Source organism: Vulpes lagopus, chromosome 1 (assembly GCF_018345385.1).
Source record: "Vulpes lagopus strain Blue_001 chromosome 1, ASM1834538v1, whole genome shotgun sequence".
In the NCBI taxonomy this organism is placed as follows: domain Eukaryota; kingdom Metazoa; phylum Chordata; class Mammalia; order Carnivora; family Canidae; genus Vulpes; species Vulpes lagopus.
This window is the reverse complement of record NC_054824.1, coordinates 167,022,766-167,050,391: the sequence shown is the minus strand read 5'-3', so window position 1 is coordinate 167,050,391 and position 27,626 is coordinate 167,022,766. Positions and strand designations below refer to the sequence as shown.

General features: G+C 35.0%; 1 protein-coding gene across 1 annotated transcript in view; it reads left to right on the top strand.

Annotated features, from left to right (window-relative positions):
• The window catches only part of HMCN1 (hemicentin 1), a 465,430-nt gene that overhangs the window by 309,242 nt on the left and 128,562 nt on the right, over positions 1–27,626 (top strand). Inside the window, exons 41-48 of the mRNA XM_041767864.1 lie at positions 816–991; positions 6,688–6,784; positions 10,438–10,560; positions 11,326–11,487; positions 12,892–13,173; positions 16,092–16,259; positions 20,006–20,119; positions 20,887–20,973. Of these exons, the coding sequence (XP_041623798.1) occupies positions 816–991; positions 6,688–6,784; positions 10,438–10,560; positions 11,326–11,487; positions 12,892–13,173; positions 16,092–16,259; positions 20,006–20,119; positions 20,887–20,973 (1,209 nt within the window). The remainder of the gene's footprint in view (positions 1–815; positions 992–6,687; positions 6,785–10,437; positions 10,561–11,325; positions 11,488–12,891; positions 13,174–16,091; positions 16,260–20,005; positions 20,120–20,886; positions 20,974–27,626) is intronic.

Sequence of the window (27,626 nt, the reverse complement as noted above, 5' to 3'; positions counted from 1 at the left end):
ACCCAAGGGAAGGAGATTCCTTAGACTTCTCCAAGTACACATTTCAACATCTGACAAGCTTGATAGCCAGGGAGTTCTAATTTTAATCTCATTAAAATTTCAACTCATTTCCTCTTTTTATGTAATTGTATGTTGTACAGCTGGTCATTGCTTTCGTTTTGTTCTTTATTGTGTCATTTATCCCACATGGTCTTTATTCCATAGAAAGCTGGCAAGGCATCATGGAAAACCAAAAAGGGCTCTAAACTGCAAGTCAGAAGACTCCTAGCTTTGCCACAAATTAGTCACATTATTTCAAATAAGTTACCGTCTGTCACCTACCTACTTCATGTTTTACACACTGTGAGGCAGGATTAGATGGTCTCTTTCAACTCTACTTTTTTTTATTTTGCCTCCATGTCTATAAAATTTATTTTCTTTTGCAAAAATATAAACAACTCTCAAAATGTATGTATGCTTTTAATTATTGTTATTTCCAGAGTGTTTCATGAGTAATTTACTACTTTGGAAATCTTAAGCAGTAACATCTAGTTCAAAAAGTTTCTGAAATAGGCACTTGGTGAGAACTTCCAGTTCTAAAACTTCTTAAAGTGAAAAGTTAATGAAAAGTATTTCTGTTCAATAGGAACATGTTAATTGGGGATTTATTAATACTTGATTCTAAGCCAAATGATGCAAAGAGGGTATGTTAGAATTATTGTGATCCTACATCTCAAAAGAACTAATAAATTTATTTGTGTATGTCCTGATGATTAATAAAGATAAGCAGTATGCTGGCCTGTTTTATCCTGAAGAAAAATCCTTCTTTCACTTAGTTCCACCAAATATTATGGGAGAAGAACAGAACGTCTCTGTCCTCATTAGCCAATCTGTGGAGTTACTATGTCAGAGTGATGCTATCCCACCACCTACTTTGACTTGGTTAAAGGATGGCCGCCCCTTGCTGAAGAAACCAGGCCTCAGTATCTCTGAAAATGGAAGTGTGTTAAAGGTAAGGCTATAGATTCATTTACTTCTTATATTATTCCTAAGCTCATGGCTTTGATTTTAAACTTGCCCATCTACAAGTGTTCTAATTTCATCTTATAAAATTCTAGGTACCCTTTTATTAATGAGGTTTGTAGTATTTTAAAATTTTATGCTTAGTAAGATTTAGATATTTGTCTATCCATATTTGTAGCCAGAAGCCATCCAGAAATGCTTCTGGGAAAATATTGTAGAACCCTTGTAACGAGTGCTTCATTTTTAGTCATTCAACCAGTCAGCAAATAAATACCCATTCTAGATGCTCTGCATACCATGTGAAATATAGACATAGTTCCTACCCTCAATTTCTTCCAATTTTGCATAAATATATGAAAATTAACAATTCCATGGAAAATTCAATAAGTACTATAAGTCTCATTACTTCTAGTAATTACTTAATTACTATTTGGATGGTACAGATAATACATTTTAGGAGGATAGCAAAAGGGGAGGCTATGTTTGCCTGGAAGTCTTAGAAGTCTCCTTGACTTTTTATGTGTAAATGAGACAAAAGGCCTGATTAAAGAAAGCAGGTAAGCTAGTGTCCTCATATTAATGGGACAAAAGGCCTGATTAAAGAAAGCAGGTAAGCTAGTGTCCTCATAATAACCCTACTGAGAAATTGAAAGAAAGGGAAAGAATGGCTAAGTAATCTGTCCATAGTTACTAGGTGTCAGAAATGGGATTTGAATACAGGGAGTATAGCTTTAAAACTCATGCTACTAACCACTATTCCACATAGCTTCTTGGTAAAGGAAGACTATTACTCACATACAAAGAGAGTCTTGAGAAGTGGATGATGGTGTCCACATAGAGGAAGCTGAGAAGCTAATATAAGGAGAGCAGAAGCGTGGGAGAAAATGAGAGGGAATGTGAAGTGTGTTAGAGGCAATGAAGTAGAGACCTTAGGGATTATGATCTGTAATAGAGGATCTGGGTGAAGAAGGAAAGGCCAGAATAACTGATAGGAGGCATGTAGAATGAGTCAGTTGAGCTATATAGGGGGAGAAGAGCGAAAAGCACTGGCCATGCTTAGAGGCAGACCCAGAACTCTAGAAATCAACTGGTAAAATTCTCAAACCAGTGAAGAAATCGGGTCTATTGAATCTTCACCATCATCTTTTTTCTGGCTTCCCAAATCAATTGAGATCTGTGCTCTGAAGAAATCTACTCCTATACCCAAAACAATTCATGCAAATCTTCAAGCAGGTAAAGTAATAGATTCTGACCGTTTTATTTTGCTTGGAACACACCAGGCAATCAATAAATTTTTTTTAAGTTTTTATTTTAATTCCAGTATAGTTAACATACAGTGTTGCATTAGTTTCAGGTGTAGTTTTAAGTGTAGTTTAAGCATTCAATGCTTCCATATTTCACCCATTCCCCCACCCACCTCCATTCTAGTAATCATCTGTTTGCCCTCTATAGTTAAAACTCTTGTTTCTGGGATCCCTGGGTGGCGCAGCGGTTTGGCGCCTGCCTTTGGCCCAGGGCACGATCCTGGAGACCCGGGATCGAATCCCACGTCGGGCTCCCGGTGCATGGAACCTGCTTCTCCCTCTTCCTGTGTCTCTGCCTCTCTCTCTCTTCTGTGTGACTATCATAAATAAATAAAATAAATAAATAAATAAAAACAAAACAAAACAAAAAACTCTTGTTTCTTGGTTTGTTTATTTCTCTTTATTTCCATTTGTTCATTTGTCTTGATTCTTAAATTCCAGATATGAGTAAAATCATTTGGTATTTGTCTTTTTCTGATAGATTTCTTTCATTTAGTATTATATTCTCTAGCTCCAACTATGTTGTTGCAAATAGCCAGACTTTATTCTTAGTTATGGCTAGATAATATTCCATCCCAATAATAAATATCTTTATATGTCATTTGCCAATATCTTCTCCCATTCCATAGGTTGCCTTTGAGTTTTGTTGTTTCCTTTGGTGTGTAGAGCTTTCTATCTTGATGAAGTCCCAGTAGTTACTTTTGCCTTTATTTCCCTTGCTTCAGGAAATCTATATAGAAAAGTGTTACTATGGCCAAGACTTATCAAAACACAACAAACACCACAGCAGGACAAATAATCATAAGAGAATATTATGAAAAATTATATGCAAACAAACTGGCAGTCTGGAAGAAATGGACAAATTACTAGAAACATACAAACTACCAAAACTGAAACAGGACCCATAACCAGCAAAGAAAATTGAATCGGTATTCAAATATCTCCCAAAAAACAAAAGTCCAGGGCCAGATGGCTTCCCGGGGTGGGGGGGGGGGAGTTCTACCAATCATTTAAAGAAGAGCTAATACCTATCCTTCACAAACTGTTCCAAAAAATAGAAATGGAAGGAAGATTTCCAAATTCCTTCAATGAGGCCAGCATTACTTTGATTCTAAAATTAGACCAAGACCCTAATTAAAAAGAGAATTACAGGCCAATATCCCTAATGAATATAGATGCAAAAATACTCAATAAAATAATAGCAAATCAAATTCAGCAGTACATTTAAAGAATTATTCACAACGACGAAGTAGGATTTATTTCTGGGCTGCATGGATGGTTCAATATTCACAAGTCAATCACCACATTAATAAAAGAAAAGATAAGAACCGTATGACCCTGTCAATAGATGGGGAAAAAGCATTTGACAAATACGGCATCCTTTCTGGACAAAAATCCTCAACAAAGTAGAGATAGATGGAACATACTTCAATATCATAGAGACCATATACGAAGGACCCACAGTTAACATCATCCTCAATGGGGAAAAACAAGAGCTGTTCCCCTATGGTCAGGAATAAGACAAGGGTGCCCACTCTCACCAGTACTAGTTGACATCATGCTGGAAATCTTAGCTTTAGCAATTAAACAACAAAAAGAAATAAAAGGCATCCGTATAGTCGAGGAAGAAGTCAAACTCTCATTATTTGTAGATGACATCATACTGTAGGTAGAAAACCTGGAAGACTCCCCCCAAAAATTGATAGAACTAAGGCATGACATGAATTAGCAAAGTCATAAGGTATATAATCAATGTACAGAAATTTGTTGTATTTCCAAGCATCAATAAACAGCACAAAAAGGAATGAAGGAAGCAATCCCATTTGTAATTGCACCAAAAACTATGAGATACTTAGGAATAAACCTAACCAAAGAGGTAAGATCTGTACTCTGAAAAATATAGGACACTTATGAAGGAAATTGAAAAGGATATAAGGAAAATGGAAAAACATTCATGCTCATGGATTGTAAGAACAAACATTTTAAGATGTCTCTACTGCTCAAAGCTATCTACTCATTTAATACAATCTCTATCAAAATACCACTAGCATTTTTTCACAGAGCTAGAACAAACAATCCTAAAATTTTTATGGAACCATCAAAGACCCCAAATAGCTAAAGCAGTCCTATAAAAGAAAAGCAAATCTGGAAGCATCACATTTCTGTACTTCAAGCTATATTATAAAGCTATAGTCATCAAGACAGTATGGTACTGACACAAAACCAGACATTGGAACAGAATAGAAATGGATTCACAGCTATATGATTAATTAGTCTTCAACAAAGCAGGAAAGAATATCCAATGGAAAAAAGAAAGACAGTCTCAACAAATGATGTTGGGAAAACTGGACAGCAACATGCAGACCACTTTCTTATACCATACACAAAAATAAATTTAAAATCCATGAAAGACCTAATTGTGAGACAGAAAACCACCAAAATCCTCTAGGAGAACACAGGCAGCAACCTCTTTGACCTTGGCCTTAGTAACTTTTTTTTAAAGATTTTATTTATTCATGAGAGGCAGAGAGAGAGAGAGAGAGAGAGAGGCAGAGACACAGGCAGAGAGAGAAGCAGATTCCATGTAGGGAGCTTGATGTGGAATTCAACCCCAGGACTCCAGGATCACACCTTGGGCCGAAGGCAGACGCTCAACCACTGAGGTACCCAGGCATCCCTGTAACTTTTTTTTTAAGATTTATATTTATTTGAGGTGGGGAGGAGAGGCAGAGGGAGAGGTAGAGAATCCCAAGCAGACTCCCCACTGAGCACAGAGCTCAATGTGGGGCTCAATCCCACGACCTTGAAATCATGACATGAGTCAAAACTAAGAGTCAGACACTCAGCCAACTGAGCCATCCAGGTGCCCCCATAGCAACTTCTTATTAGACAAGTCACTGGAGGCAAGGGAAGCAAAAGCAAAAATGAACTAATGGGACTTCGTCAGAATTAAAAGCTTCTGCACAGCAAAGGAAACCATCAACAAAATTAAGAGATAGACTACAGAATGGGAGAAGATATTTGCAAATGACATATCTGATGAAGGGTTAGTATCCAAAATATATAAAGAACTGATATAACTTAACACCCAAAAAACAAATAATCCAGTTAAAAAATGAGCAGAAGACATGAATAGACATTTTTCCAAAGAAGGCATCTAGATGACTTACAGACAGATGCAAAGATGCTCAACTTCACTTATCATCAGGGAAAGATAAATCAAAACCATGATGAGATACCATTTTACACTTGTCAGAACAGCTAAAATCAACAACACAAGAAACAAACGATATCAGTGAAGATGTGGAGAAAGGGGAACCCTCTCACACTGTTGGTAGGAAGGCAAACTGGTACAGCCACTTTGGAAAACCGTATGGAGGTTCCTCAAAAAGTTAAAAATAGAACTACCTTAACATCCAACAATTGCACTACTAAGTATTTACCCACAGGATACAAAAATATGGATTTGAAGGGTTACATGCACCCTGCTGTTTGTAGCAGCATTATCAACAATAGCCAAACTGGAGAAAGCCTAGATGTCCATCAACTGAAGATATGGTATATATACACAATGGAATATTACTCAGCCATCAAAAAGAATGAAATCTTGCCATTTTCAGTGATGTGGGTAGAGCTAGGATGTATTATGCCAAGCAAAATAAGTCAGAGAAAGAAAATATATATGATTTCATTCATATGTGGAATTTAAGACACAAAACAGATGAACATATGGAAGAGGGAAAAGAGAGAGAGGGAGAGAAACAGAGACTCTGAAAGAGAATAAACTGAGGGTCGATGGAGGGAGGTGGCTGTGGTATGGGTGATGAATGTTAAGGAGGGCACTTGTAATGATGAGCATTGGGTGTTGTATGTAGGTGATGAATCACTGAATTCTATTCCTGAAACCAATATTGCACTGCAACTGGAATTAAAATAAAAATTTGAAAAAAAGGAGCAGTTTGCCAAACCCAGTATAGGAAGAAAACATGTAATAAACCAGTAATACAGGTGTTATTTTACTGAACAACATCCTAGACATATAAATATTATCTATTTTAAAGCCCTAAATAATTTATTCAGAAATTTTGATTTTTGTTGCTATTTTATCTGGATTTTATTTAATTATATTTTAAATGCCTTTCTAGACCTTCAGTCACTAATAATAATTAAAGTATGATATAGATGAAAATTGTTGAGTGTTGATTTGAGTGTTGAATGTGGGTGATGTGCACATAGCCATACATTTTTACTATTCTCTCTCCTTTCTATATGTTTGAAAATCTTTAGAATACTCATGAAAAATAAGAAGTCACTAATAACAATAGAAAAACTCCAATTATGAAATAGAAACTGAGGTTTCAAAGCATGGTTTTGTTTTTAGATTGAAGATGCTCAAGTTCAAGACACTGGTCGCTACACCTGTGAGGCAACAAATGTTGCTGGAAAAACTGAGAAAAACTATAATGTCAACATTTGGGGTAAGTGTGATTATATGTAATTAATTTAAGATCACTTATAGATAGACTTCCTTATCCTAAGTGTGTGTAATTTTGATGTGGAATGGTTTTCCTCTCCTGCCTAAGCTTATTCCCTTTAGCTCTTACAACCAGTATCTTCTAATGATTGATCTTTCTCCATGAACTGATGATCAGTTGAAATAAGTCAAAAGGCCAAGTCATGCATCTGGATTCTGTGTGTGAGAGAGAACACCCACACTTGATGGGAGGTGGGATTATTCTACTGACCAGTTAGAAAAGTTATCCTTGCTTGAAATTCTACCATATGTTACCAATTAAGATAATTTTTAGGAATTATCACTTTTACTCAGCTATAACTGTATGCTAATTGTTAAAAAGTACCCCCATTTCCAGCATAGTCACCTTTATGTTATTTACTTCTTTAAGTTCATTTATAACATGTCATGATCTCCTAATTTTGATATTTGTTTAAACTTTTTAGCTACTGAGATAATGAGCTGAGATTTATCTTGGATTTGTAAAAATTTATTCAAAACCACATTTTTAAAATAAAAATAGGTAGAGGAAATAATTTGATTCCAGTGGAGAGAAAATATGTTTTAAAACTTTAAAAGCATGTATTTATGTAGAAAATGATTTGTTAATGATAAATCACCCTTTTAAAAATTTTTAAGGAAGTTTAGGAGAGGTGCTATTCACTCTTTTATAAAAGATTAATTTACCTTTAAATAGTATAATTTACTAGGTGGTAATTTATCTACTACATATTAGTTATGTGTCATTAACATATGTCCCTGCCTCCTTCCATCCTTTTTCTTCCTCCATTACTCCTTCCTTTTCTTTCTCACTTCTTTCCAATAGGAAGAATATTTGTATAACTTCCAATATGGACAAGATGCTGAACTAGGTGTTGTCAAGTAAAGGTGGAAAAGAAGAAAAATTAGGAGAGATGATCAGTTAGAAAGTGAGGCGATAAATTCATTATTGTGATGCTATCTTGAAGATAGCTGTAGAGTATCCATGTGAAGCTGTCCTCAATGCAGGCAAAAATAGAAGCCTATAATTTGAAGAGAGAGAGAGAGAAAATATTTTAAATATAAACTTGGAGACATGATTATATATGTGGCAGTTGAGGTCCCTTAGAGAATAAGAGTGTGTACAGAAGAGTATTGTAGAATGACTCTCACATGTACCATATAAGAAAAGAGACAGAAAAAAAGACACAAATGAGAAACTGAGAAGAAGCAGTGAAAGAGGTGAGGGAAAACGTGTGTCATGAAAACTAAGGACAGTAGTGTTTCCAAAAGGAAAAACATAGACAACAAATAAATTGGACATAGGTGGGTGGGTAGGTGAATAAATTAATAATGTCATATATTGCAGAGAAATGAAATTAGACATAAACTGCAAAGTGTAGTTTATAAATAAGATGAATGCCTCTTAAAGAAAAGCAATTAAATAATGGAAAGTAGTTTATGGTAGATATAATAAATGATGGGGGAGAAAGTTGATACATCAAGGATAGAGTCACTCAAAAAAATATTAATGATGTGTCTCTCTGTTCTAGTCACTATGCTTCATGCAGGCATAGAGAGGTTGATGAGAAAGACAAAGACACTGGTCTCACAGAACATATAGTCTGCTGCTGCAGAAATATCTTTACTTTAAATAGCCAATTAAAGTTAAATCTCCTAAGAGATTTTATGGGAGTATTTGTGAGAAGACATATCAGGATTTATGACATCTAACTGAGATTCTAAGGATGTGCAGGCATTAGCTCTCAAAAGGGGATGGAAGCAAGACCTGGAGAATACTGTCTGCATTCATTGAACTAAGCATCATTCACTATGGAGCCTGATGTGGTGAAGTGGAGAATAAGAAGATATTAGGTAGGAAAGGTTAAAAGGGGCAGATTGAAAAGGACCCCTAAAATTTTTAAAGATGGATTTGATTCTTGAGGCAATTGAGTACTGTTAACATGATTTTAAGAAGGACTAAGGTGTTCAGATCCATATTTGGGGAATAAAACAGATCAACTCTAGTAGTATTAAAGAAATTGAATTAACAGGACTAATTGATTACATGGAGAGGTGTGAAAACAAGAAGAGTAAAGGATGGATGTCAGTACAAGTTGGCCAATTAGGCCGTGTGGATAGCAGTGTCCTTCCCTCAGAGAAGGAACAAAGGTAACTGAGTTCAGTTGTGGGCAAGTCAAGTTTGAAAGGCATCCAAGTTGAGATGGTTAATGGTCAGGTATAAAAATCTGGACCTCGGATGGGGTCTGCTTTACAAATACAGATTTGCAAGTATTTGTGTCAATGGAAGCCATGGGAGCAGAGGAGGGTGGAATTGAGGTTGGACATGATGAACTTATAGTGATGGCAGTCTATGTAATTGTCATTTTCTTCTGCTGAGTTTTCCATCTGTCATTTTCTTCTGCCAAGTTTTCCGAGTTTTCTGAATAAACTGTAGTATTCATCCAGAAAAAAGGTGTTGTAAAATAGGAAGTACAACAGTGCAGGGTAGTTAGGATTATTGGCAAAGGAGTAGTTGAAATTATTGATCATGAAATCTAAGCTGGAGAGCCAGTAAACAAGATTTAGGCAGCTGGATTGGGAGGTTTTTGAGAGGTGAAAAGACTTGAGATTCAATTAGGTTGATAAAATGAGAATTGGGAATAATTGAATAAAAGAGCTATAAGGACAGAGCAGTAGAACACATTCTAGATGATGAACATGGTGGAGAAAGGATGAGGAGATCAAGGATGGGAGTAAGCCATGATGCTTAGATTGGATAGACATGTAGATGTTGAGTTCATACAGAAGAATGCCAGGTCTCCATGTGAAGGGGAAGGATAAAAACAAGTACCAGGCTGTTCAGTTAATACAAAAAGAATGGTGAGTTCATAGATGATGGTGAGGGAGAAAGACAAGTAAATTGGTGGCATGAGCCTCAAAGGAATAGGTTTTCACATGGGGGCAGTTGAAGTTGAATAATGGAAGGCATTGAGGGTGAGTTGAATTCTCCCCCCACTCAACTCCCAGGAGCTTGGGAGAACAAGCTCCCACACCATACTGCAGCCAGAGGAGCATCATGAAGGGAGAGTTCGGCCAGCAAAGGCAGACTCAGACTCCTTGAGAGAAGTGTGGTAGTCAGGGTTCACTTAAAGTTTCCAAAGGGAAGCCGAAGGACAGTGAGGAGGAAGGTTGTGCATTCTAGAAGATGTAACATCCATTTCTTAGATCAAACCCCTGTGTCTGTCCCATAAAATAATGTTGTAAACCTGGTGTTTTCCAGTTCTGTTCAGTAAAACTGGCTGAGCACAACTGACGGTTAAGTGTAAATTTGGTAGATGCTTTAGCTTTTTGATGCAAGAAGTCTAATTATCTACAGTGCATTAGCTTCTTTGTATGCCACTCTGAATATATATATTAATTAAGCTTCTATCTATGAGAACAAGAAGTCTGCTAATAGGTATTTATTCTACATCTTACAGTTGACTTATAATATGGTATTGATATGTCAGCCTCAAGTGCTAATTATTTCCTTGTGTCATTTGATTAGAAACCTTTTTTTTTAATGTAAAGTATTAGGAAATTTTATGTTAAGTCAATGTAAAAATAGTATTTTTTCATTTTTTTTTCATCTTTCAGTACCACCAAGTATTTATGGTTCTGATGAACCTGCTCAACTTACAGTCATTGAAGGGAATCTCATTAGTTTATTGTGTGAATCAAGTGGTATTCCACCCCCAAATCTCATTTGGAAGAAGAGAGGTCAGTATTCATTGTCAACATTTATAAAATTAAATATAAATGTTACATGAATTTATATTTTGTTTGACAAACAGATCAGTTTATAGACAAACTTTCCTGGGGTTTGCATACTAAAATACTAGATAGCATGATTGCTTTATATTAAATGTGTAGCATGTGATAACACTTTATCGAGCTGAAAATACTCAGTTTTGAAACTGTTCTCCATAAAAAAGTAATTATCTGTATTAGTTGATTGCTTTATAATCTAATGCATTACAGGGTGGCTATAATGATCAAGAGTCCACCATTCAAAGAATTCTTTTTTCTTCTTTAGAGTAAACTTTAAAAAATACTTTCTATGACATTTTTGCTATATTTGTGACAGCTATGCAATGTATGTGAAGATGGAATTCTGTAGTTGAACAAATTTTCAGTTTATTAATCAACAAATATTTATTTGTATCCTTAAGTATCAGATCATCTGTATTTTTAAAATCATTTTGTCTTACTGTTTTATGATTTTATGTTATTTTTCTAAGTATGCTTTCAAATGCAATGCTGATTGAAAGAAAAATTTGGAGAAGATAATCTTGATAATGTCTCCTCTTCCTCCTGCTCCTCCGCTTCTTTCTTCTCCTCCTTCTTTTTGCATAGGATTATTTTACAGTGTCATCTTCCTTTTAGGAACTCGAGCTAAGATGTAAATAAACTTATTTATCAGAGTATGTACGCAAAATGCTACATATTTTTGCTTCGTATTCTGCTATTTTGTCTTCTTTGCAGGCTTGCCTGTACTGCCTGATTCTGCAGGGCGAGTCAGAACTTTCTCTGGAGGCAGACAGTTACAGATCTCAGTTGCTGAAAAATCTGATGCAGGGCTCTATACATGTGTGGCATCGAATGTTGCTGGAACTGCAAAGAAAGACTACGGTCTCCAAGTTTACAGTAAGTTATTGATGAGCCAGACTTTCTTTTAATCTTTCTGTCTTTTCTTTTTGCTTTTTCTTTATATCTTTAAGATACATTCAAGGCAATATGGTTATAATATACCTATCATAAGACTCACATGTTTGAATTGTGCTCATAAACAAAGAGCAATTGTTTATTTCTGTCATTCACTTAGGAATACAGCTGTGCACTCTGCATCAGCATGCTGATAGAACACACATCAGTGTGGTTGCAATGTATTGGGGGCAGGATAGTGGATGTGTGGAATGGGGAGAGATGGCATTGTATCATAGGGTATATTTGTAAAATGCGAAAATACCTCATTTTAAAGAACATTTAATTTGTATAAGATTTTAAAGTGTTTTAAATATTTGCTTATCTCATTTAACCTTTACATGAGCTATGATATGAAACAAAATTATTGCCTATATTTTGCATATGTAGTAATCTAAGCCCAAGAGAGGTTTCCATGAATGACCAAGGTCACATGGCTTGATTATAGTAGGACTGGCACTAGAACACAAGATTACTAATGCTGGCCCATTTTATTCCCCCACACACCTATGTATTAGAATTGGCCTAACTTTTTTTCTTGGAATAAGTATCAATTAGGTAAATTCAGCTGCAAAACTACAGAATAACTGGTGATTAGTGACTTAACCAATTAGAGACTTATTTTCTCTTAGAATTAGAAAGCCTGAGGTTGGCAGTCCCTGGAATTAGGCAGTACCTTACTTATACCAAGACAGGAGAACTAGGATTCTCCTGTTCCTAACTTGGTGGTCTCAAGATCATTGCTGCAACCGTATCAAGTTCACAGTGAAGGCAAAAATAAGGGTAAGGCGTGGTATGTTTTCTTTTCATCAAAACAGCAAAAAAATTCCAAGCCCATTTCCTTTAGCCCTCATGCCTACCAAGCAGATCTTTATTTAGATTTCATAGGCCTGAATTGATTCATGTGGCCACCTCAGGTTTCAGAGAAACAGTCTCAGCTTTTCCAGCTCCTATAGTGGATAGTAGAAGGAAGAAAGGAATTGATTGTGAGCAAGGCTACCATACCTGTTTTATTGTTACTACTAGGAAGGCTTCTGTAAATTAGAGCTATGAGTGATAAGTTCAAGTGTTGTATAACTTGTTAAAAATCAGGGAAAGTAACAAACAGAATTCTTTTCTGACTGTGTTGATAGCTTTATTCTAAGCACAAACACATTTTTGAAACATCGGAAAGGAAGTCCACCTCTCAAGATAGCAATGCCATGTCTGTTAGCCCTGGGTCCTTTCTTCAGTAGTTAATATTTCAACATCAAAAATGAATTTGATGGCTGATAAAAATTCCTATGCAAGATTTGAAACCTTACTATTTCACTATTTTCTCTTTTTCTTCTTCTTCTTTTTTTTCAGTTCGGCCAACTATATCCAATAGTGGCAACCACCCTACTGAAATTATTGTTACTCGGGGGAAGAGTATTTCCTTGGAGTGTGAGGTGCAGGGCATTCCTCAACCTAAAGTGACCTGGATGAAAGATGGCCGTCCTTTGACCAAGGGAAGGGGAATGGAAATATTGGATGACGGTCGCATCCTTCAGCTGAAGAACATTCATATATCTGACACAGGCCGTTATGTGTGTGTTGCTGTGAATGTAGCAGGAATGACTGACAGAAAATATGACTTAAGTGTACATAGTAAGTATACAGAAGCTCAATAAGTCTATCCACTGGCCATTGTAATCTATAGCATCCCAGATGGGAAATGCAAGCCTTCAGTGTTGGGTTTTTTATTTACAGTCTATGATTTTCTTCATATATACCTTTTCCCTGCACCAGTCTCATCAATTATCCTTCTGTGCCTGACCTCCCATTTCTTACCTTGCTGAAACAGGCATATAATTGGATTTTCTCTTAGAAAAGTGCATAGTAAAGTAGATTTAATTGTCTAATTGTCTTCTTCAAGTGCTTTTGAACCAATACTATCCCAAGTACTATTCCTTGATTCTTTGTTTTCCAAATTTGCTGTCTTGGTTAGTATATGTCTAGGTTCCTTAGAGTTTACTGACTCCACATCAGTTGCTCATGAGTTGTACTGAAGTCAGCTTTAATATTCTAATTAATGAGCCATAAATGTCAATAGAAATAGACCAAACATATATATACTTGGGGACAGCCATTTGTATGCCTGTAATTTAAATTGCAATTTTAATTTTTTGTAAAAAATCAGTTTATTTAAACCAGAAACAAAAATAGCTTACCCACCCCCACTGTTCTCTATGAACTTGGCTATATTTATTTGTTTGTTTTTAGATTCCACATCTAAGAGAAATCATACAGTATTTATCTTTTTGTCTGACTTATTTCACTCAGCATAATACCCTTGAGGTACTTCCATGTTGTTTTAAATGGCAAAATTTTGTTAACAACTGAACAATAATCCATTGCACATATATATCCTTTAATTTATTTATTCATCTATTGATGGACATAGGTTGTTTCCATTGCTTGGCTATTGTAAATAATGCTGTGATGAACATGGGGGTGCACATATCTTTTTAAGTTAGTGTTTTCATTTTCTTCATATAAATACCTAGAAGTAAAATTACTGAATCATATGGTGGTTCTATTTTTAATTTTTTGAGGAAACTCAAAAAACTTATTTACCAGCAGTGGCTGCATCAATTTACAGTTCCACCAGCAGGGCCCAAGGATTCTCTTTTCTCTTTTCTCTTTTCTCTTTTCTCCTTTCTCTTTTCTCTTTGCTTGTTAACTTTCATCTTCTTGATAAAAGCCATTTTAAAAGTTGTGAGGTGATAGCGCATTGTGCTTTTGATTTGCATTCCCTGTTGATTAATAATGTTGAGTACTTTTTCATGTACCTTTTAGCCATCTCTAAGTCTTTTTTGGAAAAATGGCTATTCATAGCCTTTGCCTATTTTTAATTGATTGTTTCGGACTAATGAATTGTATGGGTTCTTTATATATTTTTGATATTAGCCCCCTATCAGGTATATGATTTACAAGTATTTTCTCCCATTCAGTGGGTTACCTTTTCATTTTGTTGTTTCCTTTGTTGTGCAGAAGCCTTTTACTTTGATATAGTCCCAGTAGTTTATTTTTGCTTTTGTTGCTTTTTGCCTTTGGTGTCACATTTGAAAAATCTTCTCCAAGACCAGTGTCAAGGGGCTTATGTTTTCTTCTAGGAGCTTTATGGTTTTAGATCTTATTTTCAAGTCTTTAATCCATTTGAGTTCATTTTTATGTATGGTGTAAGATAGTGGTCCAATTTCATTCTTTTGCATTTCGCTATGCAATTTTCCCGGCACCATTCATTGAAGAGACTGTCTTTTCCCTATCAGATATTCCTGGCTCTTTTGTTGTAAATTAATTGACTGTGTTTGAGTGGGTTTATTTCCAGGTTCTCTATTCTCTGTACCATTGATTTATGTGTTTGTTTTTATGCCAATACCACACTGATTTAATTACTATAGCTTTGTAGAATAGTTTAAAATTAGAGAGCATAATGCTTCCGGCTTTCTCTCTCAAGATTGCTTTAGCTATTTGGGGTCTTCTAAGGCTCCATATAAATTTTAGTATTATTTATTCTATTTCTGTGGAAAATGCCATTGGAGTTTTGATAGGGATTGCTTACAAAATAGGTTACTTTGGGTAGTATGGACATTTTGATAATATTAATTCCTCAATACTTTCATGTGCCTTCTTCGATTTCTTTCATTATTGTCTCATAGTCTTTAACATACAGGTCTTTCACTTCTGTGGTTAATTTATTCCTATGTATTTTATTCTTTTTGATACAATTGTAAATGAGATTGTTTTCTTAATTGCACTTTCTGGGACTTCATTATTAATTTATAGAAATGCAGTAGATTTTGTGTATTGATTTTATATCCTGCTACTTTAATGGATTCATTTATTCTGACAGTTTTTGGGTAGAATCTTTAGGTATTACATTTTTTTTAACTCATGGGGGCTTGAACTCACAACCCTGAGCTGAGATCAAAAGTCAGATACTTAACCAACTGAGCCACCCAGCCACCCCTGCGATTTATAAATCTACAGAAACAATGATAATTTTAATAGGCACAATTTTATAGCTTGAATCCAATTAGGACATGCACAAATTCCAGTACTAATATCTTTAATTTGTAGCAAACGTGTGAGCCAAAGCAAACATAATCAGAATATAAAAGAGAAGAAGTTTCAATATTAAGTCTTTCTTTTGTTAGGCTACTTTTAATTTTTAGGATTAGGATTGTTTTTTTTAGAAAACTCTGCCTATAAGAAGGTCATGAATTCATATTAGAGATTTACCAGACAAGATGAGTGAGTCATAGAAAATCATTCACTACCAATAAAATAACAATATGAAAGTCATTTGCTGCTATGAGTGGGGAAGAAGGACATTTTTACTTCCAGGAATGTCACACTAAAAATATTGCTACTTCTAATAAGCTAATTGTTGTGATTGCTTATTTTGCTTACTGTTGACCAAGAAATAGAGGTCTTATTATTAACCATAGGCTGTTAAGGATTTGGTGTTTGGTATATGTTAGCTAACTTCTTTTCCTTTTCTTGTCTGTTTTATCATATAGCCCCTCCAAGCATCATAGGAAACCATGGGATACCTGAAAATATCAGTGTTGTGGAAAAGAACTCTGTGTCTCTGACTTGTGAAGCTTCAGGAATTCCCCTGCCTTCAATTACGTGGCTTAAAGATGGGTGGCCTGTCAGCCTTAGCAGTTCTGTGAGGATTCTCTCAGGTACTAGAAATTTTCATACCCTGATAATCTGCTTAGCTTCATATGGCCACAGTTTCCCCTTAATTTCTCTGTATTTTATTTTTTCTTTTTGATCTAGTTGCTTACTATAATGCTGATCATATTAAGGAAAAAATACTTAGAAGGACATCAGAAGCTACATGAAAGGGGGAGTCTCCAAATACCTCTAGATCCTCTTTAAAAAAGAAATCTCAGCACTTGCTTATTACTTAAATCATAGGTATGTCAGAGCATTCATGCTAAAATGAGTAACAACCCATTTGAAAAGTGAGGAATGAAAAGAAGTACAGAAATTGAAGCCAAAGTCTAGAATGAATCACATTATATAACAAATCTCCATTTAACTAAGTATTTCAGGATGGGTTAGTTTCCAATGAGCTAGGACTTTATGCTTATTGTAAAAAGATAGTCAGCCTATTCCCCATCGAATTATTTAAGAAAATTTATTAGCTTGTCCTTTATGGACCAGTGTAAGCGGTAAGACAGGGATCTTGAGGCCATGCCACAGGAGTCTGCACTTCACTTCCTTCATAATAATAATTAGGAAACAATCTTGCCAAGCTGTAGTTAATAAAAGGCTTGGACACGTAGAAGAATACCTAATGTGCTGAGTGAAGGCATCTGAATTCAAACACACCTCACTCTGGAAATTTTGAATTAAACCTAACAAAATGAAAGTTAAATAAACTCCTACACTTACATTAAAAAAAAAAAGGCAATGATGAGGGCTGCCTGGGTGGCTCAGTCAGTTAAGCCTCCGACTCTTGATTTCTGCTCAGGTCATGATCTTACGGTTGTGGGATTGAGTTTTGCATCGGGCTCACGCTTAGCCAGGGGTCTGCTTCTCTCCCACTCTTTCCCTCTGCCCCTCCCCCTGCTCACTCTCTCTCTCTAAAATAAGTAAATAAGTCTTTAAAAAAGATGAAAATTAGGGTGACATGTGGCTTCAGAATTCTTATAAGAAGATCTCTGAATTGTGTTTGTTGTTCAGTATGCATTAAAAGTGTGATATGGTTATCAAGAAAATCAATGCAGTATTTCACCACATTAATAAAATATATTTTCATGAATAAAAAAAGGAAGAGACCAATTGTATTCTGACTTAACTTACTCATTAGGAAGACTAGAAGAAGGATTTGTTGACAATATTTTCAAAGAAGGGTAACTATGATGGTGAATTATTGCAAAATAATTTACATTTCCAATTGTATTAACCTGGAAAAATAAACTGTATGTAACCTTATACCTACGTAGTGAAAATTAAGTTTAAATACTTCAAGAACCATGGCACAAAAAAGGATTATACTGATTCTCCCTAGTTCCAGAGGTTAAAAGGAATGCCAGTGTATGTAAGATTCTAGGCACAGAATCTCAACTGCTGAAAAATTAGGGCTCTTTTTAAATATAAAAGCTACATCAGGGCTCCTGGAAATGAAAAAGGCAAGATAGTAGTGATGTACTGTTATCACAAAGAGTGATCTACTCTAGCTTATTATAGATTTACGGGAGTGGTGTTTTGGTTTTGTTTAGCTTATGTTTTGCTTGACTAGCAGCTGGAGATCCCTGAGTGAACACATTAAAAGTATTTGACCTTGTGGTGCTGCCAAAGGAGTCATTCAGTTTTACAGCTGAACATGTGTATTGTGCAATAGATGAATGAGAATCAGATGAATGGCACATGACTTGCTTGGTCCTTGGTCTGTTGCACACTTCTGTTTGATTAAGACTAGTTCTCCTGAGACTTTGAGTACAGATTTTCTGAAAGCAGTACTTTTGTGAAAGCCCTGTCATTGTTATGAAGTTATCTGCCAAGAAAAGATAGCTGCTAAAGGAATTTAACAGGTACAAGAAACATTTCCGTTTAAGTGTAACTTACTGTCAGATCTTTTTGTTGTTTTTGACCCGATTAAATGAGAGAGCCAGGAAACAAGAGAAAGATCATGAGACAGGAGGCTGAGGTTTGCAGAGCTAGCAATAACTCCTAACCATTGTACTGATTGAATCTCTCTCAACTGGAATCATATTATGGTCTCACTAACCTGAAGTAGCAGTGTGTGCTTGGATCCTTGCCTAATTAACACAAGTTTTTTGACATGTTTAGGTAATTTCTGTATTTAACTTTCCTTATTTAAATTCAATTGGGGGAAAAATATTGAATTCTGGTACTCAGCTTTGTTTAGTAAATAAGTTACTACTAAGGTCACCTTTCAACCAGTTGAAAATGGGGAGGGTGTTTCTAGGAAAAGCTCAGTGACAGCTTGCTGTATTTATAAAAACAGAAAACAGATGGACCCTCCCGAGGAGTCCAGAGCCAGGTGAATATTTACATGAAAATTTTCATGTTTAACTATTTCAATTGTTTTAGTTCCAATTCGGGAAACCAAGCAAAAGTATACCAGGTTAGAAAAGTCTAATCTAAGACATGATTTACATTTTTTTTTCTGAGAATTTACTTCTCTCTCTCTCTCTTTTTATTTTTTTTAGAATTTACTTCTCAAATGGTTTCAAGGGCCTCTTCTCTCAATGTCTGTTCTCTCTTGGCAGACTTTGTTTCAGTCCCATTTGCTGGCTTCTCTTCCTTTGTCCTTCATTGGAGTTTCTTTCCAAATCATACCCTTCAGCATATCAGAGTTTCCCTCTCAGTCTACAAGAATTTCTTGGATGAAGAATCTCTCTTCATTACATGGAAGTTCAAAATATAAAAAGTAAAAAAGCACAGTTGCACGAGCAAGTCAAGGGCCCCCTAATAGACTTTGATTGAAATAGTTATAGGATTCTATGAAAGTCCATTGAAAACCAGTAGTTGGTCTTCATGGTTTCTTCCATTCTTTCTAAAGTGATGTCATCACAATCTAGGCTATTGGTGTAGTCCTCTTTCTCACATTCCCATTTCACATGCCCAGTGGCTAACTGGGTATCGTTTCCTAAACATCCTATCACAGTCGTCCTTCTAAAGCACAAATCACATCATGACGTTTTTTTTTAGTTTACACACTTCCATAGCATTTAATGAACACAATAAAGTCCAGATTCCTTGGCATGGCATTGAAGGGCCCACAGAATGTGGTCATACTCCAGCCATACTCCAGCTGGTCTTATCTCTCTCATTTGCTCCACCTGCTCTATGTGAAGTACCACATCACCTATCTACTTTCTACTCTAGATCTTCATTCATACCTGCCTATAATGGTATCTCTCAACTCCTCTGTCCATTAAAATAAACTTGCCTTTTGGGTGCCTGGGTGGCACAAATGCTGATTGCTTCAGCATCAGACTCTTGGTTTTGGCCCAGGTGGTAATCTCAGGGTCATGAGATCAAAACTCATGTCAGGCCCCACACTGAGCACAGAGTCTGCTTGAGGTTCTCTCTCCCTCTCTCTGCCCCTTCTGCTCATTGCTCTCTCTCAAATAAATAAATAAATCTTTAAAAAAAAATATATATATATATACTTGCCTCTTAAGATTATGTTCAAACATCATGTCCCGGAAACTCCATTTCTTGCCTGTTGTCACCTAGCATTGTACTTATTTTTTTAACCACTGAAACAAAAACTATTTTCTGTTTCATAACAGGGTTAAAGTATATGATGTTTTAAAAGCTTGATATTAATGAATGTTAAAGGCCTTTGAAGCATATTGACTGAATTTTACCTAAATTGAGCATTACTTGGCTTACTTGTTAGAGTTACAGATTTCTTTTTGAGTCATCCAATGGTTTGCTTCTCCAGGAGGCAGGACTCTGCGGTTGATGCAGACCAGATTAGAAGATGCTGGCCAGTATACTTGTGTTGTAAGAAATGCAGCTGGTGAAGAAAGAAAAATCTTTGGGCTTTCAGTATTAGGTATTTTTATAATTTTCAATATCTAGAAAAGCAATCTAGTTGGCATTCTAGATGTAGTTAAAACTTATCCACAGCTTGATCTCACATTTATGTATTCTTTGACCCCTGGACTGACACTCTTGGCAATAATTCAATGTTAAAATAATTTGGATGTAATCAGTTGGATTACAATGGCTGAAATGCTATGTCTTTTTAGTTCACAATTGTTCAGACTCTGGTAACTTGTTTATCGTGAATACATATTAGAGTTACTGTGGGAAAAATAAATGTCTAATAAATGTTATTAACTTGTTGACATTTTTATCCAGACTTTATAACTTATGTTACAATAAAATTCATTGTAATTGAAATTCATGACATACAACTTTATATCTTAAAATTGGAATTGATCAAAATAGTTTTATGACATTACTGTAGTAAACAAATAATGATAACTTGGGGGTTTGTTTTAAAGGTTATAGCTTGGGATCCCTGGGTGGCGCAGCGGTTTGTGCCTGCCTTTGGCCCAGGGCGCGATCCTGGAGACCCGGGATCGAATCCCATGTCGGGCTCCCGGTGCATGGAGCCTGCTTCTCTCTCTGCCTGTGTCTCTGCCTCTCTCTCTCTCTCTCTCTCTCTGTGACTATCATAAATAAATAAAAATTTAAAAAAAATAAAGGTAATAGCTTAATCAAAGTGTAAACATAGATGCCTATAAAATAACAACCCTGCTGTTAAGAATTGTTGCTTACTTTTTCTGGGTTTTTCTTTTTTTTTTTTTTCTTTAGTGCCACCTCGCATTGTGGGTGAAAATACATTGGAAGATGTGAAGGTAAAAGAGAAACAGAGTGTTACACTGACTTGTGAAGTGACAGGTAAGGGTCATAGCGCTAGTACTTCTACTGTCCTCTACTCACTGGTTTTTTATTGCCTGCACTATATATCTTAATTAGTTGAGAAAAAGTCAAACTACTATAATAAGCAATTTGAATCTGAATTCTATTTTAGTAGAGTCAATGGAAGTATAGGTGGAAATTTCACAGATTCTATGGAGATAAAAAGAATACTCCTTGGGACACTTGAGTGGCTCAGTGGTTGAGCATCTGCCTTCGGCTCAGGGGGTGTGATCCCAGTCCGGGAATCGAGTCCTACATCAGGCTCCTGCAGGGAGCCTGCTTTTCCCTCTGCCTATGTCTCTGCCTCTCTCTCTGTATCTCTCATGAATAAATAAATAAAATGTTAAAAAAAAAAAAAAAAAGAATACTCCTACACTGAGGAAAGGAAGGAAAGGGGGATGGGGGGAAGAAAAAGAAACACATTGATTTTTTTCTTTCAATTCAATAAATTACTGTCTTTTAAAAAATTCTGCTTCTACTTATATGTAGAGTTTCCTGCCCTACCTCTTCTTATTCTCTCTTCTTCCCTGTGTTTGTACCTTCCTTTCCTGTACCTGGTTTCTTAAATTTCATTTCGAAGAAATAGGTGGAAGTTTTGGTGGAAGGATGATATTATTGATAGTGAGGGTTGTCGTTAGCAGGTTGTCACCCTCTTTAACTTGTGTACATATGACAAAGGAAATAGAGGCTGGTAAAAAAAAAAAACAATATTCTAAAATGAATTTTACCGTCTTTACCAGTGATGCAGTGTGTTGCTGTAATGAAAGTAAATAAATCTCTATGAGGACATTTTCAAGTCTGTTTTGTTTTGTTTGGTTGCAGTAAAGATGGCCTTGCAGTTTTAAAGTAACAATGGGAGTAACACATAACATCTTATAGAAAGCCAGTGTTCTGGAAAGATTTGATTAGTTTCTTATTTCGTAGTTTATATGCCTTGCATGCACAATAAATTTAAGTAAGCAAAGAAATATTTCTATTTTAAGCAAGGCAGATGTAAAGAGCGTGTTATATACTATTACTTAGCCTGCTGTTTTTTTTTTTTTTTTTCTAGAAGCGATATGGTAACAACCGCACACTTAGGCAGCGGCCTAAGTTTTATAGCATCCTGCCCTTGAGGCTTCCAGTTTGTTTCTTTACATTGGCATTTTGTTTTCAGTTATTTTTTCTCTTAGTTTCATTGAGGTATAATTGACATATGACAATGTATAAGTTTAAGGTGTGCAACATAATGATTATGTATGTTATATATATAAATATATATATAGATTTCTAAAGGAGCACCACAATAAGTTTAAACACTCATCATCTCACATAGTGACAGATTTTTTTCTCATGATGAGAACTTTTAAGATCACTTCTCTTAGCAGCTTCCAAATATATAATACTGTATTGTTAGCTATAGTAACCACACTGTGCATTATAACCCCAGAACTTACTTATCTTGTAACTAGAAGTTTGTACCTTCTGAGCACCTTCAACCATTTCTCCCACCCCTCCCCTGTGTCTGGCAAGCACCAACCTTTATTTGGTTGCTATGAGTTTTGATTTTATCAGGTCCACAAATAAGTGATATCATATAGTATTTGTTCTCTCTGCCTGACTTTTTCACTTAGCTTCCTGCCCTGAATAACAAAGAAATAAACCCATGCACAGATGACCAACTAATATTTGATAAGGGATCCAAGAATAGTTGATGGAAAAAGATAGTCTTTTCACTAAATGGCATTGGAAAATCAGATACTCACATGCAAAAGAATAAAACTAGACCCCTGTAGACCTGTCTTATACCACCCACAAAAACCATCCATGCTGTTATAAATGGCAGAATTTCCTTCTTATTTGTTGCTTCCATAGGTTTCATTGTATATGAAATGTCATTGAAATATATATATATATATATTTTGGGCAGCCCGGGTGGCTCAGCAGTTTAGCGCCGCCTTCGGCCCAGAGCATGATCCTGGAGACCTCGGATCAAGTCCCACGTTGGGCTCCCTGCATGGAGCCTGCTTCTCCCTCTGCCTGTGTCTCTGCCTCTCTCTCTGTCTGTGTCTCTCATGAATAAATAAATAAAATCTTTTTTAAAAAGAAATATATATATATATATATATTTCATTATAAATGTGTTTGTGTATATACACAAACACACCACATTTTCTTTATGCATTCACCCATTGATGGGCACTTTGGTTGTTTTCATATTTAAGTCATTGTGAATAATGCTGCAGTAAACGTGGTAGTGCAGATATCTTTTCAAGATAGTGGTTTCAGTGTTTTTAAATATGTGCCCAGAAGGGGAATTACTGGCTCATGTGGTAGTTCTATTTTTAATTTTTTGAGATCTCTATTCTGTTTTCCATAGTAGCTATGTCAGTTTACATTCCTACCAACGGTGCACAATGGTTCTTTTTTCTCAACCATTCTTTGTTCTTCACTAACACTTGTTATGTCTTGTCTTTTTGATAATAGCCATTCTAACAGGCGTGAAGCAATATCTCATTGTGGTTTTTGATTCACATTTCCTGATGCTTAGTGATGTTAAGCATCTTTTCATGCACCTGTTTGCCATGTCTTCTTTGGGAAAAAAAATGTCTCTTCTGGTCTCATTTTTACTATTTTTGTTTGTGCTTTTGACGTCATATCCAAGAAATCATTACTCAGACCAGTGTAAAAAGAGTTTTGTACCTATGCTTTATTCTGGTTTTATGGTTCCAGTCTTATATTTAAGTCTTTAACCCATTTCAAGTTAATTTTTGTGGGTGGTGTAAGGGATTTACAGGGGTCTAACTTTATTATTATGCATGTGAATATCTAATTTTCCAAAGCCATTTATTGAAGAGACTATTGTTTTCCATCAACTATTTTTGGATCCCTTAACCAAATATTGGTTGATCATATATGGCATGGGTTTATTTCTTTGCTCATAATTCTGTTACTTTGGTCTATGTGTCTTTTTAAAATGCCAGGGCCACATTGTTTGGATTACCTTAGCTTTGTAATATAGTTTGAAATCAGAAAGTTTGATGCCTCCAGTTTTGTTCATTCTCAGAATTGCTTTAGCTATTTGGGGTCTTTTGGGACCAAGTGAATTTTTGGTTAAGGGATCCAAAAATAGTTGATGGAAAACAATAGTCTCTTCAATAAATGGCTTTGGAAAATTAGATATTCACATGCAAAGTAATAAAGTTAGACCCCTGTAAATCCCTTACACCACCCACAAAAATTAACTTGAAATGGGTTAAAGACTTAAATATAAGACTGGAACCATAAAACCAGAATAAAGCATAGGTACAAAACTCTTTTTTACACTGGTCTGAGTAATGATTTCTTGGATATGACGTCAAAAGCACAAACAAAAATAGTAAAAATGAGACCAGAATAGACATTTTTTCCCAAAGAAGACATGGCAAACAGGTGCATGAAAAGATGCTTAACATCACTAAGCATCAGGAAATGTGAATCAAAAACCACAATGAGATATTGCTTCACACCTGTTAGAATGGCTATTATCAAAAAAACTTCATGCTGTTTTCCACAGTGATTGCACCAGTGCATAAGGGTTTCTTTTTCTCCACATCTTTGCCAACACGTGTTTCTTACTTTTTATTTTAGCCATTTTAACAGGTGTGAGGTAGTTTCTTATGTGGTTTTGATTTGCATTTCCCTGATTAGTGATATTGCATCCTTTCATGTGTCTCTTGGCCATCTGTACATCTTTTTTGGAAAAGCGTCTATTCATGTCCTCTGATCATTTTTTTAATTGGATTATTTGTTTTGATGGTGTTGAATTGTATAAGTTCTTGTATGTTTTGTATATTAACACCTTACCAGGCATATCATTCACAGATATCTTGTCCCATTCAGTAGGTTGTCTTTTTGTTTTGTTGATGATTTCATTCACTGTGCAAAAAGCTTTTTATTTTTATGTAATCCTAACAGTTTAATTTTACTTTTGTTTCCTTTGCCTAAGGGGGTATATCTAGAAAAAATGTTTCTATGGCCAATATCAAAGGAATTACTTACCATGTTTTTTTTTTTTCTAGAAGTATTATGGTTTCAGGTTTCACATTTAGGTCTTTAATCCATTTTGAATTTATTTGTATGTGTGGTGTGAGAAAGTGGTCCAGTTTCATTCTTTTGCATGTAGGTAGATGAACGTAATATTTTTATCCTTTATTAATGTGATGTATTATATTTATTAATTTGTATATATTGAACCATTTTTTCATCTCAGAGATGAATTCCATTTGATTATGGTGTATGATCCTTTACATTTGTCATTGAATTCAGTTTGCCAATATTTTGTTGAGAATTTTTTTGGCATCTGTATTATTCAGGAATATTAGCTGGTAGTTTTCTTTTCTTTTGTTCCTTACCTGGCCCTGTTATCAGGACAATGCTGGCTTTGTTAAAATGGTTTGGATATATTTCAAATGTTTGGTAAAATACACCAGGAAACCATCTGATCCTCTGCTTTTCTTTGTTGAGACTTTCTATTATCAATCCAGTCTCCTTACTAATTATTGGTCTGTTCAGATTTTCTGTTTCCTCATGATTCAGTCTTGGCAGGTTGTATATTTTCAGGAATTTATCCATTTCTTCTAGATAGTCAACTTTGTTGGCTATAGTATTAATAGTACTCTCTTAAAATCATTTATATTTCTGTTGTAATGTCTCCTCTTTAATTTATAATTTTATTTATTTGGGCCTTCTCTCTTTCTTAGTCCAGCTAAACATTCCTCAATTCGGTTTATCTCTCCAGAAATCCAATTCATAATTTTGTTGATATTTTCTATTCTATTGTTTTCCTGTTCTCCATTTAATTCTGTTCTAATCTTTATCATCTCCTTCCTTCTGCTGATTTTGGTCTTAGTTTATTCTTTGTTTTCTAGTTCCTTGAGGTGTGTAAAGTTAAGTTGTTTATTTGAGATCTTTCTTTTTTCCTCTATTTTTGCATTTTTTAGTATAAGCTTCCATCTAAAACTGCATTTACTGCATACTATAAATTTTGGTATTTTGTGTTTTCAGTTAAATTTATCCTAAGATACTTCTTCATTTTCCTTTGTATTTCCTCTTTTATCCATTGGTTGGTCAAAAGTGTATTGTTTAATTTCCATATATTGGTGAATTTTCTAGCTTTCTTCCTGCTATTGATTTGTACTTTTATGCCATTGTGATAAGAAAGGATACTCTGTATGAGTTTAATTATGTGAAATTTCTTAAGACTTCTGTGGTCTAACATCCTAGATAATGTTATATATGTGCTGGAAAAGAATGTGTATTCTGCTTTTGGGTGGAATGTTCTGTATATGTGTGTTAGGTCTCTTTGGTCTTATGGTTGCCCAAGTCCTCTTGTTTTCTATAGATTGTTGAGAGTGGATATTAAGGTCCCCAACTACTGTTGTATTGCTGTTCACTTTTCCTTTTAGTTCTATTAATATTTGTTTTATATATTTAGATGCTCCAATGTTGGGTGCATAACTATTTAAATTTATTATGTCTTCTTGAGAATTGACTCTATCATTAACTAATTAACTAATTACCTTCTTTGCCTTTTTTGACCATTTTTAGCCTAAAGTTTATTTTGTCTGAAATAAATAGAGCTACTCCTACTTTCTTTTGAGGGCCTTTTGCTTGAAATATCTTTTTACATCCCTTCACTCTCAGGCTATGTGTATCTTTTAAGCTACAGTGAATCTCTTATAGGCAGCATATTAATGAATTTTGTTTTTTTTTTAATCCAGTCATTCTCTTTTGATTGGAAAATTTAATCCATTGATGTTAAAGTAATTATTGACACATAAGGACTTACTGTTGCCATTTGTTCATTGTTTACTGATTGTTCTGTAAATCCTTTACTCCTTGCTTCTTATCTTGCTGTATTTTTTTGTAATTTGATGACTTTTTTGTAGCAATATGCCTTGACTCCATTATCATAATCTTTTGTTTAGCTAGTATAGGTTTTTCTTTACCATAGAGCTTACATAAAATATCTTATATCTTTTTTTAGGCTGATAATAACTTTACTTTGATAGTATACATAAACTTTACACTTTTACTTCTCTCCCCCTAACATTTTAGGTTACTTATGTGGCAGTTTTATATTTTTTACATGTATCTGATAACAAATTATTGCAGCTATGGTTATTTTAAATACATTCACTTTTTAGCATTTAAACTAGAGTTGTAAATGAATTACACACCATCATTACAGTTGTAGAGAATATTACTTTGATTACATATTTACCATCACCAGTGAGTTTTATACACATATTCATATGTTTTACAATATTATCATCCTTGTATTTCCACTTGAGAGCATCCTTAGCATTTCATGTAAGGCAGGTCTAGTGATGACAAATTCCATCAGCTTTTGTTTGTTCAAGAAATTCTTTGTCTTCCCCCCACCCCCACTACTTTGCCAGCTATAGTATTCTTGGTTGACAGTTCCTCTTTCTTTTAATATTTTGCATATATTATCCTACACTTTCCTGGCATACAAAGTAAACCTTATTTTTTAAAAATCCATGTAAAGTATTATGAGGGTTCCCTTATAATTAATATACTTTTCTCTTGCTGCTTTCAAATTCTGTCTTTGACTTTGTCTTTTGAAAATATAATTATGTGTCTCAATG